Consider the following 16,831-nt stretch of genomic DNA (forward strand, 5'->3'; position numbering starts at 1 on the left):
GTGAACATCACGTCTAATCGTCTGTTTTGAACAACAGGTTGGTTGTTTACATCCACTGGTCTTTTGTCACATTGTCCTGCTGCCGTTGAGTTGTGCTTTTTTACATGTACCTTGTAGGACTTTACTCGACTCGATGTGATCATGAGCAATGTGGATCAGTTGAAAGGAATTCACAAAGCTATAGCTGATTTGACAGACCAGTTCAGTCAGCTTTCTAAACATGTTACTGCAGAAATAAGCAATGTAAAAGGATTGCTGGAAAAGGAACTCGCCGAAATACCAACCTCTGTTCAGTACATGAGCGATAGTTTCGAAGAAATGAAAGCCACCTTCAAAACAGTTCAAGAAGAAGCCGCAGCATTGAAAGTTGACGTAGGCTGCGTGAAAAGTAAAACTGCTGCCTTAGAATGTGAAGTTACTACGCTAAAGTCAGAACTTATTGCATTAAAGCAATATTCCAGAAAAAATAACGTTGAAATAAGAAATTTTCCGCTGAAACCAAATGAGAACTGTGCCGATGTGGTTTGTGAAATTGCCAGTAAGCTTGGTGTTACACTAGCACCGACAGCAATCGAAGTCTCACATCGTGTACCACCAAAAGATCCTTCAAGGTTAAACATAGTAGCGCGCTTTTTCTCACGGCAAATACGTGATCTAATGGTGTCAGCCTCAAGGAGGAAACGTCTTACAACAGCCGAATTTGGATATCAGCATACCGATCCCATCTTTGTTAAAGGGAGACTTCGCAACAAACACAAAATATAAAAGCTGAATGTTGTGGTTGGGGCATAATGCCCCACTGATACCTTCCCTAAACTTTGCTTTCCTCCAACGGTTTGTATTACGTCAGAATATGAAGCATTTGGAATCGAAACCAAGTTGCGGAGAGAAGGGCGAGAGGAGTTCGCTTTCTCAGTGCTCCTCCAGCTGAGGCCGTGACGTCATACTGCACCCTCCGCGGCATTGAGTCTGCTTGTTCGTGCGAGTTCCGCTGTTCTGCTTGTGCGACGTGCTGCATTAAAGTGGGCAATAATGGAGTCATTTAGCGCATCAGACTATGACTCCGCAAGCGACAGTGATGACCGAAGCAACTTCTACGTGAATGACAATGTCTGCGTGCGGCGCGTCTTTTACGCGGACGCGGAGTCGCCGTTTTCCACAGATCCGCGTCCGCCTTCGAACGCGGTCAGCGAATATGCGGATTCCTCGTCCGACATGTCCGATCGCTCGGACACAGCCACGTGGTATGGAATCTGAGCTGAATGCTCATTTGGATTGCAGCATAACCCGCTTTTTCGTTTTGCCTTTCCTTCTGGTGTACACACCACAGGTGTTCCTGCGGCCTGTGCCGTCCACAAGAACCCGACGAATATGGGTGCTGCCGGGAACTGGACGAGGTGACCGCGCTTATGAACGAAGAACCCTCGGACTGCATTACGCAGCATGAGCTGTTTCCTGTCATGTGTTTGTACAGGAGACAGCTCGAGGTGCGCAGCAGGTTCCTCAGACGTGAGGCCCCCTTGTACATGGAGCGTAGCGGCGACCGCGACGATCACAGGTTTTCCACCAAGCATGGACTCTAAAAGCAGGGGAGAAAAAAAAAAGAAAGGAAGGAAGCTGACATTTCGAAGCGTATCTAATTATTCCTAGCTGTGAGCTTAGAAACAGTGAACTGTTTGTGTTCGCATAAACCAACTGTTAGGGCATCGCTACTACTGAAACGCGTCCAAATGGAGCAAAAAACCTTTGAAGTAATCTTGAAGGTACTAGTTAAAGAAGTCTAATCCACCCAGGCACAACAAAAACAACAATAAATGAAGAAGTGATGATGACATGGGATGTTTCCCCGTGGTAGCCACAGGACCCTACCCCACTTCACAGTGGTTAATATGAGAGGATGAATTATGGTGAGAGTGAAGCGACGACAGGTCGGAGTTCTGTTTAGAGCTCTTCGAGGAGTCCAGTGGCTTGCATGAAAGCAAAAAGGGAGCGAAGAGCCCGGCACTGATGCACAGGGGAGCTCCATGGGCCAAGTACTTTGGACAGGCTGAATGGCCTATGGTCGAGAAGTTGGGGTCGAAGTACCCGGCGTTCACACGTGTACCGCTCACAGTCCTGGATGATATGGAGGATCGTAGCACAGGCACAGAACCCTGTTATGCTGCAGCAGGTTGTAGCTTACTGTGAATTACTCTCACTGTACAATGCTCTGTTGTCTAGCTTGTCAGACAGTGGTAATATTTCCAATTCACACATGTGCATACTGCGATGTCCAGCGCCCTGCGGCACACAGCATACAGGGAGTTCGTCGTTCTCCTCCATGGAAGGGGTCTTGGCCCCGGCCAGAGGAGGAGAATTCCTGGGTGTGCGCTGCGACGCATACGAGAGGCGTTCCCATATGCTCAGTACACCCATTGTCGGTGGACATAGGTGAGGGCATTTTTTCCTTCTGTTGACACCCGCCTACGCTTACAAGCCATCTTCCATGCTGTTATAATATAAGTGTAGCCGAGCATTTCGTAGAAAAGCACAATTGTTAGACATATTATTACGGCCTGACTTTTTGGGTTATACCCGATTACACTCGATACTTACCCCCCGATTCAAATAAGGAAAAACAGGGTTTAACCCGATATTTCACCGAAATCTGCTAGACCAGGGGGATCCAAAGTCATCACAACTAACACAGAACTTTGTAAACAGTATTGTAAATGCATAAACATGCTCATACAGACTGTCAAAACAGAGACCATGCTGCCTCTTACATGCATGGACGCTGTGTGTATTGATGTGCCGTGTATATTATGCAGACTAAACCGATGGTTTACACCGGACTCAACCCGATTCAACCAGAATTGGGTTGAATCAGGTGCAGTTCAACCCGATTACACCCGAATTATTGAAGCAAAATATAAACCAATATTTACCGCTCTGATATTGCTGAAAAATAAAACCTGAAAAAATTGGGCCTTAATTATAATGGTGTTTTGGGTATTGTAAACGAGCTTCTAAGGAAAAGGAATACAAGACCACAGACTTCCTGTTGCATAATTGTGCACAATTTGTTTGCAGAGGCATGAGTGCAGTTGCTTTTTTATTGGTAATGGCTGCAGTGGTTGTAGCCTGGATAACTCCATGCCTGTGGGCCAGTTGTACATACACACACCATGTAGGGACAGCCAATTCTTACAAGAACAGTGACAAAACAGGTTACTTGAGCCCTATATGATCTTGCCTCAATTGGTCATGGTGTGGACATAGTGATAGTGTGACACTGCTTTTTCAGACCTGACAGCAAATATGCGTGCTACCATTATAGCATGAAGATGACCACGTATGATCGAAGTGGCCATGGATGACAGCTGTGCCCCTCAGGTCCGGTCTCTCCTGCAATGTCATTCTATGCAGTGGGGCCAAATGTCGAGAAGCTGGGAAGCCCATGAAGACGTCCAGAGGGCACCACCATTGCTCGGGGCATGTTCAGGAGGGCACCATTTATTTTGTCCATGTGATGTGCCACCTGGAGTGTATTGCACTGTGGTCAAAATGTGCACAAAATAAATAAGAGCAACATCAACCAAAAGCGGTTCAGCAAGCATGTGTATATCATCTAATGAAGCTCAATGCAACGTCATTACCAGGCCGTAAAATTATACAGTAAAAGACTGCACTGAGATATGCAGTAAAAAATGCGGCCCAGACGGTTTCGTATGATTAATACATGTTTCGACATTATTGGGGAAGGTAGGGCAGTGTCATTGGATCGCAAGCACGCTGTTGACGAGGCTGCGAATTTAGGTGCAGTAGGAAAAAAAAGGCTGGATGCAAATATGTAAGCAAATGGTAAAAATCCACTGAAATATGCAGCAAAATGTAAAGGCGGTACATATTTGATGCATTTTATGACAGATAGACGTTCTTGCGTAACTGTTGTGCCAGCTAAAAAATCGCGACTATGCAAACGATAGTAATAGAAGACAAGGAAGGAGATATGCAGGAAAACATAAAAAGCCACGATATACAAAGCCTTGATCCTGAGGACAGACATAGATAGACACACACACACGCACACACACACATAGAGATACGATGATGAGATGGGGCTGATGCCGGCCAGCAGGCTGGGCGCTGCCCCAGTGCCATTTGTACGTGATGAGAGATGATGATGGAGATGATAAGGGGTCCGGTAATCAAAGCAGGGTGGAGAGGCCTGTTGATGACAGGAAATCCCAAAGGTGACATGGAGAGGCAACCACACGGAGACAGCGAAAAACCAGTAATAACGATTGATTTGTGTCACGACACAAGAAGAAAAGAGCGCGGCAAAAGAGGGTCGCTACGGAAGTCTTACCCACACAGCTGACCGTTGTTAAAATTGAGACAAGCGAATTTTCCAAGAAGCCGTCTCAATTGTACCAGAACGGTCGACTATGTCAGTAGGACTTCTGTAGCTGTACGTCTATTACTACACTCTTTTCTTTGTGTCTCATGAAATTGTCATTTCTGCTCTTGAGCAGTCTCCGCGTGGCTGTCTCTCAGTGTCAGTCAGGCTCAAGGTTCGGTTGATCATGAACGTTCACCAGCTTGCCACAATTTTCTCTGTTATTTCTGCACAAAAACCCAGAGGACTCATGACCAATACAAGAGCACGGCTAGTGACCCTGATTTGTTCCATCCATGTACTTGTAACGGAAAATAAACTCCAGTGGTCGAGCAAAGTAGTCTCCGCAGTGCATTTTTTTAGTGCAAACGACCCATATATGCAAGTATATGCACGGTGGCTCCGAAGCTGCTCTATCTTCCTAAATACGAATTATCACGCATTATCAAGGTCATGCTATAATGTTCATACAGCCCTAAAATATGCAAATATACACCCCATTGAGCCTGTGCATGTCCATAAACGAAATATGCAGAACACGCAAATCCGAGGTTTGCTCATTACGTTTAGCTGGAAAGGCGGCTAACATTACTTGCGCTGAAGCGAGAATAATATGTGCAGAGACTGCTGCTTCCAAGTCTGGCTTATCGCCACACTGACTAGCAAGGGTTGGCCTGCTCGTTGGTGGATTGGCTTCAGCTGCTTCTTGGTATGTTGGCCACTTTTCCAAGCACTGGAACAATGAGGAAAAGAGTCGATCCACGTAGCCTGAAATTAGAAACGCACGAAGAGGTAAATGAATGAAAAAAGGACAAGTAGAGTGGTAGCCTGATTTTGACTCATCATGACACCTCGGAAGCAGAAGCGTGTGATATAAACACTGGGTAGCTGCCCCAGCCTAGCCCAATGACTTTCACTTCACCGCACTAAGGTGCACGTGACACAGAAACATGTACTAATCATTAAAACGAAGGAAAACAAACCGTATGATGATGGTTCCTTTATTGGGATGACCACCCACTGCTTCTTGGGCTTCGATGGCTATCAATGTGCACCTGTTGTTGCCCTCTTCATCCCTGAGGACTATTCGTTCCGAGTTGTGGTTATAATGGAGTGCTGTAATCCTAGTCCTGAGAGGTAGGAAAGAGGAGGCTGTTGTTTCCTCTAGTAACTAGTAACCTGTTTTGTCACTGTTCTTGTAAGAATTGGCTGTCTCTACATGGTATACAACTGGCCGGCAGACGTGGAGTTATACAGGCTACAAGTTGATCGTGATAAACTTACCTTGGTATCATCCCGTCATACGAGTAGCTTGTTGACTTGACCGCAAAATGGATCACAAGGCTATGAAATGCCTCAAGTCCGTATGTCTGTTCCCGTGGAGACAACTTAGGAATGTCGCTCAGCACGGACTTGGCCATGACGACCTCTTGGAGCTTGCAGAAGCTCTCAGTCCCTTCACAGAATACGTTATCAGTTATCATACAATAAGTAATACAGTACGTAACAGGCACTGGAATATCTCCAACTGGCTCTCCCCGCAAAAAGTTTCAATCATTTTTTGGTAGTTACCTTCAGCGAGCTACCCTTTCACCAAGGTCTCCATGGAAGCACACAGGATGGAGAGGACTTGGGTAACACATGGATGTCAGCAATGTGCCTGATGAAAGACGTCCATCTTTCCAGCAGAAGCTCTCCGTCATCTTCACTAGACCGAGCGCACCAGTAAATGTGCCTAATGATGGTCTCGCACCAGAGGCCCAGGTCCTTGCACCGCTTAGACTTTGCAGCTTCCGTGATTTTCTTCTTCACACCTGAGAAAAATGAGAGGGCACAGCCTTTGCTTGTGATATAATAAGGAGGAAAGAATGAAATCCAAAATCCGGAGAATGCCGTTTGAGGGCATATGAACAACATGGGTTACGGAAATGACGCCAACGCTTTTGAACATCAAGTCTGGTGACTATATTTATGCATACCTTTCGCAACGTGCCAAATGTCAAATCGGTACTTTATTTTACCATAGCTGTCTCTGAGCAAGGCTTTTACACCTGCATGTCGGTCCGTGATAAGCATGTCAATGTTGACACCTTTCTCCAGGAGATAAACGAGAGCCAGTTGTAGGCCCCTTTTTTTTCATCCGGTTGCTACAGTCAACTTCAGGTGACTGAACGGAATGTATGACAGAAAGGAAAGTTTCAAATATCTACACGGACCAATATTTTAGCATCCAAGAGATTACCGTCAGTAACTCGAAGTGCGAGATCCGATTTGATGGAGCTTCAAGCAGTGTGTAGGTCCCCATGAATGCGTTGTGACCGGGGAAACCACATCTTGCATCGCCAGTAAGGTCTTTGCCTCACGTTCTGGAGAAGGTCAGCTTGCTCAGCCCTCCATGGCTGTAACAATTTATAATTTTGTTCACTGTACACCTAGAAAAGTTCCACTGCCTCAAGCTATGGTCACTGCATTAGTACTCACAGCTTCAATAGCGGAAAACAAGTAGCAGCGTTGGATCTGAAAATACTGTGTATACTTGATGCCGGCAAGTCGCATGAAGTTGAACAGCCGAATAATGTTTGCAGGGCTGCATCCAGGAAACCAAATTGCAGCACTCATGACAATGTTGCCAAGCGGCTTGCCACCGACCAGTGGCTGGCTGCACCATATCCTTTCGTGGCCCTCAGGGCAGGTCACGCTGGCACGCAGCATGTATTGACCCTAGACATGTGAACGTCATCTGTGTACGGTTCGTTATACATGTTTGGCAAGTCTTCAGCAGCTGGACAAGACACGACTCAGCAACCATGTACATGTTTTCACGGCAATCTGTGCTTTTAGCACTTCCATGCCTGTGGATGAACCAGAAACGCCATATCAGTAATTAGTAATCACTCGTGGCTTGCTAGACATACGCCACGTCGCACATCGGCAAATTTGGTATGGCGATAAAATGCCACCTGCCACCACAACGTTAAAATAAAATAGGTGAGAGCATACATAAACGGCAGTACTGACATAACACACACAAGTCATCGTACAATGTGCCACTTTATCAGAAGCGGAAGAATACCTGTTGGTTTCATCAGCAGTGACGTCACTGGCGGCAATGCTGTGTTGTTGTGGCCTGGAATAATGGGCATCCGCAATATGAGTATGGGAACATTTGTGGCAAATATTTCTATACTTACTGTTCCAAGCATCATACGAACTTGCCATCATCCTGGAAAACGAAGGAACTGTGAACTTGTGGCTTTTGCCATGAACGTGCAAAATCATTGCTGACTACTAAACATAACAAAACTGTGAAGCAGATGATGACATACTCTTCAGTCTGGTTCGGCTGATAGGTCGTATCACAGGGATCCACAAACCTACGTTTCAAAAGCAGAAAAAAATGCGCAGTGATGCGGATAAACTATTACCTTGACATTGCATACAGTTCGTCTTCTTTATTTTTTTTATTTTTGGAAACGGTGCCTCACAAAGCCATCGATAAAAGGAAGTCAGTCTACTTTTGCGGCCTGCATTACAAACTGGTGCTACATCAAAACTAGCAACTCTATCTGCAGCATAGCTGGGCGTCCTCACCCATGAGGACCCTCATGAAGACGCCTCACCCTCACCTCATCGTCGTGAGGTGAGGGTGAGTGAGGCCAGACCACGCTGAATGTTCCTCACGAGGACAGTCGTGAGGCATTGTCCCTCATGAGGCCCACCGTGAGGGCCCTCATGAGGCCAGTCGTCGTAAGGCCATCGATACGTGAGGATACAACGTGAGGGCCGTGAGGCTCCTCACGGATGAGGCCATGAGGCCTTTCATGAGGGGCCTCACGGATGAGGCCTTTCGTGTGGGACCTTACAGACGAGGTGATGGGTTCGGGCTCCTTTTTGCTGATGCCAAACACTAACGTTAAACCTCACTGTGACAGTAACAACTGTTACCGAATTTATCCAAGCACCGCACGAAACCCTATAAACAGTTTAATGCCGCGCAGTATCATTGGTACCAACTACTGACACAGTAGTTCAACGCTGACGTGTCATATGAACATGACGGAAAGTTCTTTTGAGGCTCATGTGCCTACTAGTGACTTGTAGACACGTCAGGCCATAACGGTATTCACTTCGTGTTCGCTACTCTCGGGGTTTTTACATTATACATTATACAGAAACGAGCTTCGAGAATCATGATGTTTTCTAACAATTACACTCCCTCAGGGATATTATTTAATACAGTGCGCATTCTATCAATTGAGCAATTAATAATACAAAAATGGGGTCGGTTAATATATAACGTCCTGAGGAATAGTGAACCGATTCATATAACTACTTTACAACAGCCGCGAACAGTCACACCTAGTTGCAAATTTATTATCCCGATTGCAAGGAATATCTATGGTACTCGAACAATACAGCATTTTGGGGTCCGAATTCGGAACGATTTGCCAGTTACGGTAAAAACCGCTCATCAGTTTGAAAGTGCATTGGTTGAGTATATTACAAATGTTTCTGTGAGTATATGGTAAGCGTATAACATCTATAGTGATGTCTTGTTACAGTATAGTGTAGTATTAGTAATGTAGTAGTTGTGTAATAGTACTAGTGGTGTAGTATAGTGTAGTTTGTAGTATTCGAGTATAGTAAAGTGGTGTATAATTGATGTATTTACTTGGGCCATGTGATAACCTACATTGTTATGCCTTAGCATTAGCTTAGCTTTTGTTTTAGCATAAGTCTTTGCTGCCGAATGTATAAATGAATTTCTGTAGTGGACCCACCACTAGCCTCGGATATGGGACCACACAATGTTGTGCAAATGTTAATTTGGCATGAATTTTGAATAAAATATGAAATATGAAAATACTTGATATTGGCCAGGTTTCCAAATGCCAATTAATGTTTGAATCGAGATTGGGATTTAGCACTTACCTCTGTTTCGCTAACAGGGCTACTTATAACTGATTCATTATCATAATGCCAACTAACGTTTGTAAAGGAAGACTTGAGCGTTGACTTCAAATATTCGCAACCCTTGATCTCAGTTCACAGTTAACCATGCAGCATTGGAGTGGGCAATAGTACTCCAAAATAACAAAACAATTCATTATGCAGTAACAGGCACTCTCCATCTTTGCAATTCTATTTAACATGAAATATATTGTCACTTTTCCACACACAGTGAAGCCGCTGAATAGCCAAACTAGCCCGAAGAGTCTCTGTGAATGGGAATGACTTTACTCATGTACCCTATGCATCCATGTACATAGTTATCATGTATTCTCCCATGTGGAAGTTCTCTGTTACTGAGATTAAGATGTACTCTTGTAAAGTAATTTGACAGCCCTGCAAATAGAAACTGGCTTCAGTGTACACGACACATACGTCAGAAGCAACATTCTGTCACAACTCAAACTATATATTTCTCTTTTACCGTCCAGGGATTTAGGAGATAGGGTAGGACTCTCTGCCCTCTGATGTTTTAACGTACTTGATAGAGTTGTAAAACCCTGGACAAAATAAACAAGAGAAGTATAAACAGTTTTGTCTTTCCCTTTTGAGTTTAACAAGCAAGTTATATTTTGCTATTTGTGTGCTTTTGTATTTCCTGTTGATGAAAAGAGCACAGAAATAATAATGCAGCACACACATCCAGCGATGACCTGTCATCTTGATGAAGATGAGAACTTTTCTTCAGGTGTGCTAATTGTGACAAAATAAATATACAATGAAAGCTTTACTAAAACAGCAATTCTCTGTCGACTACAATTTTAGATATTTGGATGTTACCACATCATGCAGCTTCCGTCAAAAGTAGTACTACCCGACACTTTTCACTCGTGGCACGGTGCAGAGGTAAACTGTTTGAAGTTATTAACTGTGGCAAGAGATTTGGCATGTTGACAAGGACAGTATAGCAGATCAACGCAGATGAGGAGCCAACACAGTAGACAGCATGATGGCTACAAACTTGCAATTGAAGATTTATTCAACAGAACAGGAAACGGAAAGCATGAGTAGAAAAAGGCAGTGCCCATGTAACGCGGGGAGAACGACATTAATCTCTGAGAAGATAGGATCGGGAGAGCCGTAAAGAGAAATGACTGTTGTGTCTGAAACAGGGGAACTCTGCAAAGTTAGGACCAATATGATGTGGTAGCCTTGCATGGCTCACTGTAGCTGCGACACACTTTGAACAATTCAAGTAGTGGGGCTTCAAAGACAATGAACTTTCGCTGTTTCACTGGGCATTCAGGTGTACAGGATGCATCTCTAGAAAATTAATTCGTGTTCCTTAATCATAACTCTACCTCAACAGCAAGTATTCCCGTACCCCTCAAAGAAGCTAGTAGTTCTCATCGTTTTTTTCTCCCACTGTTGACGTCATACTAATGTTCTGCCCCTGTCCAAAGACTCCAAAAATGTCACAAAGTTTGCAGCATGTAACAAATCTAGTGATGCCACCTGTGGACTTGTAAATCTATGGACTGGGGATTGAAGTATTCACTGGTCCACGTCATGTCCTTTCAAGTGCCTTTGTGTGAACATGTGAGGAATGCAAAAACATTAACATCTGCTGGCAGTCTTACCCCTATTCTACCTCTTGAGCAATCATACAGCTCTACCTGGTAGAAGCAAGAAGGGAGGACAAAGCCACAGCCAGGAAAGCTGTCGACCCTGGCCAATATAGATAATCATTTCTTGCGTGCCGCTTGCGTGCTGCTTTCAGGTATTCCTGACATGCTAACTTGAATGCATGGATCACAAAGAAAAAGAGTAAGAAGAAAGAAATGCAGAGCATGTTGAGCATTAATCCCATTTCTTGCGTGCAGACTTCATAATGGTCGTAGAGACAGTGTTGCAGTATGCATGGTCGAGCTCGAGTGCACTTGTTGTTTCCAGCGAAGTAGGGAAGCTCATGATTACAAAATATATCTGGTTCTCAATTCTTGCAGTGTAGATCGAGACAATAGTATTTTTTACTGTGTACTTCACAAAGAGTATCCGTCGACGTGGACATGTGCCGGCAGCATCAGTAGTGTCATCGGACACGGTGACTTCCATGCACAAGTCTATGAAATCATTGCAGTCGTCTCGAAACAGTTTTCAAACTATTTTAAAAGTAGAAACTTTCAAAAGATGATCAAATGATGAGATCTTTACATAATGCGAAGCAGTCTTGCGCGACTTCAACAATGGAAGGTCCCTAAAATGAAATTTGTTCACGTTGACAATGTCCAGTAAGGGACAAGTAGTATAAGATAAGTTAAATTTAATGCGTCATTGCTACATGTGTGACACCTGTACATACCTTAGACGTTGTGTTGAGCTCGTCACCTCGGTGAAGCATAATAACTGGTGACTGAACGGCAGTTTGCTTCGGATGTTTTCGCAATTCGCCTGCTGTGGCATCTTAGGCATCTTCGTAGTCATCAGCAGCAAAATGATCTCAACACACACGACACCACTGCATCTAATAGTCGTGTGCTTCGAACCCCATTCGTTTTCGCGCACTGCCCTGTGGAATCTTGTGGTAGAAAATGCCAGTCGTCGAAGGTGAACAATTTTGGCATCCCCGGACATGACAGCGTACACCAGGCATATGTAGGTCTTTCGAATACGTGACACAGCAGCGCCAGACAAGTCACTGACTTTCACTTTCTCCTTCGCGCGACCAACATGACCACCCACGGCGTAGACAATAAACGCGATGACACAGACGGCCTTGCAGAGGCGCGGCAGATCGTAGCTCGTAGCGGCGATGTAGCTGAATGCTTTATTAATGTCGAAGCTATGGAAGGGAACGTCATTTTAAAAATGACGTTTAGTTGTAACGATAATGTGCGTCAACCTTGTTCCCTACAAAACTAACGCTCACGTTGTACGGGTTGACCAATCGCTGGACGCCCTGGACCCGAAACCCAACTTGCCCTTTTTTGCCGTTCGTTGGCAGCACCGTTCGTGTTCCGGCAACCTTCAAAATATTTATACGTAAAAAACAAATATGCCGAATTGTGGGGTAATACTTTCTGTGTGTGATAAAACAATGATAATGTGCGGGATAGTGGGCAAAAATATTGGGGTTATGTTTCACTTTGACGTCCCTTTAACGGCTGATGGACTTCATTATTGATGATGTTACTGAACACCCGTTGTATGACTTCTTCCTCGAAGTGCTTTTCGCCCACGACGCCTGTTTTCGTGAGCTTCCTGTCACCACTCTTTATGTTGTTCACCCATTTTGCACGGAGTTCCGGATCTTTCGGAGTCGAAAACAACCAGACATTTTCTTGATAGGAGCGATACCCGCTGTTGCATCGTAGGACAAAGCATGTACTATGTCTGCACTCACGTTTCCTTTTCGTAGTTGCGTCATCCAAAAATTAAAAAAAAATAAAAACGTGACGGGACTCTGAAAGGCAGGTCCCTTCAAGAGCGATCAAAGCCAAAGCAGAAAAGCGAACGCGCAAAAAAATGCACACCGATCAACACTCACAGTACACACGTTTGAAAGGCCGATTGCACGGGTCCAGCACGCCTCGTCGCACGAGCGCCGCCACCTCCTCGAATCCGCTAGCGCTACCTCCGCTCTCCCTGAGAGTGAGGGCTCGCCGGGCACATTAGTTCAATATTATAGGCACCATAGTAATACGTTTGGCTGTGATGTATTCTCATCGTCCCTTTTACTCGATTTGTAGGCAACCTGAACAAGACAGGGACATAAAACCCAAGATGAAAATGTGTATGCTTTGTGCGGACGGTATGTCATATTTCTCGACACCTACTCTGCGCCGCCATCGTGTTTCCTGGAATGATATTTCTTGCAGGTGTGGCGAAGACGAGGACAGCTGATGCTGTCCGCTCGAGCAATAAAGCATGAGCTCAGTTCTTCGCTGATGATTCACCAAACCGGACAGGTTCTCTGTCTCTAAAGTGGTGACCCGAACGATTCGAACTGCAACATGGAAGGTTCACCTACCGCGGCCCGCGTTGGGCATTTCGCTATCCGCCTGCCACCATTTATTCGGTCCAGCCCCGACTTATGGTCTCAACAGGCGGAATCGCAATTCGCATTAGGCGGCATCACTACCCAATCGACTAGGTACCATCACATCTTGTCTGACCTTTCCGAGGACGTGGTACTCGAGGTCAGCGACATCACCAGCTCACCTCCATTAGAAGATCCCTACGACGCCCTTAAGCGTGCTGTCATCAGCTTCTTCCGTCCGATCGTCAGCGGCTGCACGAGCTCTTCTCAAAGGAGCCCTTGGGGGACCGCAAACCTTCACAGCTCGTCAGATACATGCAAGAAATCCTTGGAACCGCTCCTTTTGACGACAAGCTCTTTCGTGAGCTCTTCCTCTCAAAACTCTCTCATGCCGTCCATCTGGCAGTGACTGTTACGGAAGAGACCGATATTGTGTCATTAGCTACCAGAGCGGATAAGGCAATGGAGCTATTCTCCGTCTGCGGAGGAACCCGTCTGCGCTGTCAGCGCTTGAAGGCACACATGACATTAAAAGTTGCCGAGTACAACCTATCCACGCAAGTCACGAACTGGTTACGCGCATTTCTCAGCAATAGGAGCCAGACTGTTAGCATTAATGGAGTTTATTCTGAACGTTGTTCAGTCACTTCCGGGGTTCCTCAAGGCTCCGTCTTGGGACCGACGCTCTTCTTGTTGTACATAAACGATTTGCCCCTCCACTTGCAATCATCAGTCAGGCTCTACGCAGACGATTGTGTGATTTATCGCAATATCAAATCTTCGTCCGACTGTGCTGTTCTTCAAGCAGACTTACTTAATCTTTTTTCTTGGTGCTCGAAATGGCTGATGGAAGTAAACTGTGATAAATCAAAATGCATCTCCTTTTCAACGCTGGCTTCTCCCCTAGTCCACCAGTACCATACTCCATCCTCCCACCTGGAAAGGTTAAGTGAATACAAATACCTTGGAGTAACTTTGACTAGCAACCTGTCCTGGAATGCCCACATAAACAATGTGGTCCGCAAAGCAAATAAGTCGCTAGGCATTGTGAAGCCAAACCTGTACCTAACTTCCCCTGACGTCAAAGCTCTTGCATACAAAGCGCTAGTCCTACCTCAATTAGAATAGGCCTCGCTTGTATGGAACCCGTCTCAGTCGTACTTAATTGACAAACTGGAAGCTGTCCAAAATAGGGCCGCTCGTTTCATTACTCACGATTATAGTACCTTCTCTAGCGTTACGGCGATAAAGCAACGTCTCCTTCTACATCCTTTGCGGACCAGAAGGATGATATCCAGCCTTGCACTTCTTCATAGGTTATACTACGCCGCTAACCTCCCACATCCCATCTACTGCCCACGGGCTCACAGACTTTTTCCCAGGCTTGATCATTCTCATAAAATTTTTACCCCTTCGGTGCGTACTAACAAGTTTCTGTTCTCCCCTCATCAATTCATGGTTGCCACCTGGAACAACCTACCATCTCACATCGCCTTGGAGAGAGACTTGCCTTCCTTTATAGCACTGTGTTTTGAACATTTTTCTTAGTGCTCATGCCGCGCTTGCACTGTGTTGTATGCTTACTCCCCCCTTTATGTAATACCCTCATCGAGGGTCCTTAAAGTAAATAAATATGTATGTATGTATGTATGTATGTATGTATGTATGTATGTATGTATGTATGTATGTATGTATGTATGTATGACTTTTCATCTTCACCAAGCGCTCCTTCCCAGCATCAGTCACAGCAAGCATCATCTGTGTCTGCATCGGAAAGCTCTGACCTTTCCTCGCTACGGGAAGAAGAACGCCGCATCGCAGACATACTCGAGCGATCCGGACCCCGCGACCGCACTTCCTCAGGCCCAGACCGTTCTACTCAACGTCGCCGTGCTGTACGTTCCCCGACTCCTCCCACTTCGCCGCCAACGCGCCGACGCCACCTTTGTTGGTTCCACAGCCGTTTCGGTCGCAGAGCTCGGCGATGCGAATCCCCGTGTGCATGACAGGGAAACTACGCCGGGGGTTACTAGCGGCGACCGGAAGCCCCCACCACATACGGCAAGGTCGCCTTTTCTTCATCAAGAATCGGTGCGGCAAGCACAATTTCCTTGTCGACACCGGAGCGGAGGTCAGCGTCCTTCCGGCCTCACCATCCAACAGAAGCAGAACGACCATAATGTATCTCACAGCAGCAAACGGCTCCAGAATTCCTGTTTACTACCGCCGTTCATTGTCTCTCGACTTCGAATTACGCAGGACATTTCACTGGGTGTTTCTGGTTGCTGACACTCGGCACTGTATCCTAGGCAGCGATTTCCTAGGGCGCAACAAAATCTTGGTTGATGTCGCTGGGCAAAGGCTGGTGGACCACCTTACTGGCGTCACGGCCAACGGCGTAAGCACGCGCGCTACATCTGTCGACCTTCGCGATCACTCTTCTGCAGAACAATGTTTTTGCCGATCTTTTACGACAGTTTCCATCCTTGACGACCCCGTGTGACTGGACGAAGCCCGTCGAGCACCCTGTCGCCCACCACATCGTAACAAGTGGCCAACCAGTATTCGCAAAAGCACGTCGCCTAAGCCCCGAAAAAAATGCTATTGCGCCACAAGAGTTCGACCACATGATCGCTGTCGGCATCATTCGTCCATCATCTAGTAGCTGGTCTTCGCCCCTTCACATGGTTCCCAAAAAGACCGGTGACTGGCGGCCGTGTGGTGACTATCGCGCGCTAAATTTGGCTACTGTTCCGGACCGCTACCCCTTGCCCAACATCTCTGATTTCACCACGGGTCTTTCCGGAGCAACGATGTTTTCGAAGATAGATTTAATGAAAGCCTACCATCAGATGCCAATGGCCGAGGAAGACATTCCCAAAACCGCAATAGTCACCCCTTTCGGCATCTTTGAGTTTCTCCGAATGCCGTTCGGCCTCCGGAATGCTGCCCAATCTATTCAGCAGTTCATTGACAATATCACTCGCGGGCTACCTTTCGTATTCGCCTACCTCGACGACTTGCTAGTGGCCAGTGCTTCACCCGAAGAACACCTTCAACATTTACGAACTTTATTTGGACGCCTGGCCGACCATGGGCTGCTGATCAATGCCGATAAATGCGAGTTCGGAGTTCCGGCCTCAGAGTTCTTAGGACACAGAGTAGACGCTCGAGGAATTTCCCCTCTTACCAACAAAGTCGAGAAAATCCTGAACTTTCCTCTGCCGTCGTCCATCACCCAGCTCCGCCGTTTCTTGGGAATGATCAATTTTTATAGGCGTTTTATTCTACGCTGCGCGGTAATACTACGACCTCTTGAGGCGCTCCTGAGGCACACCAGGCCGGGAGCCACGACGCTTTCCTGGTCCTCCGATACCTTACAAGCCTTTCAGGAAGCAAGACAAGCACTGGCAACGACCTTGATCCACCCCGTCATGTACGTCTCTAATGGTGGACGCCTC

At 46.1% G+C, this 16,831-nt stretch overlaps 1 protein-coding gene across 1 annotated transcript; it reads left to right on the forward strand.

Annotated features, from left to right (window-relative positions):
* Positions 1-1,032: 1,032 nt before the first annotated feature.
* On the forward strand, positions 1,033-1,583 carry LOC135371445 (uncharacterized). Its single transcript, XM_064605500.1, has 2 exons — positions 1,033-1,244; positions 1,331-1,583. Exons 1-2 carry the CDS (start codon positions 1,033-1,035, stop codon positions 1,581-1,583), a joined length of 465 nt encoding a protein of 154 aa, XP_064461570.1.
* The last annotated feature ends 15,248 nt before the right edge of the window (positions 1,584-16,831 follow it).

The sequence above is a fragment of the Ornithodoros turicata genome, unplaced genomic scaffold (genome assembly GCF_037126465.1).
Source record: "Ornithodoros turicata isolate Travis unplaced genomic scaffold, ASM3712646v1 Chromosome11, whole genome shotgun sequence".
Classification (NCBI taxonomy): Eukaryota; Metazoa; Arthropoda; class Arachnida; order Ixodida; family Argasidae; genus Ornithodoros; species Ornithodoros turicata.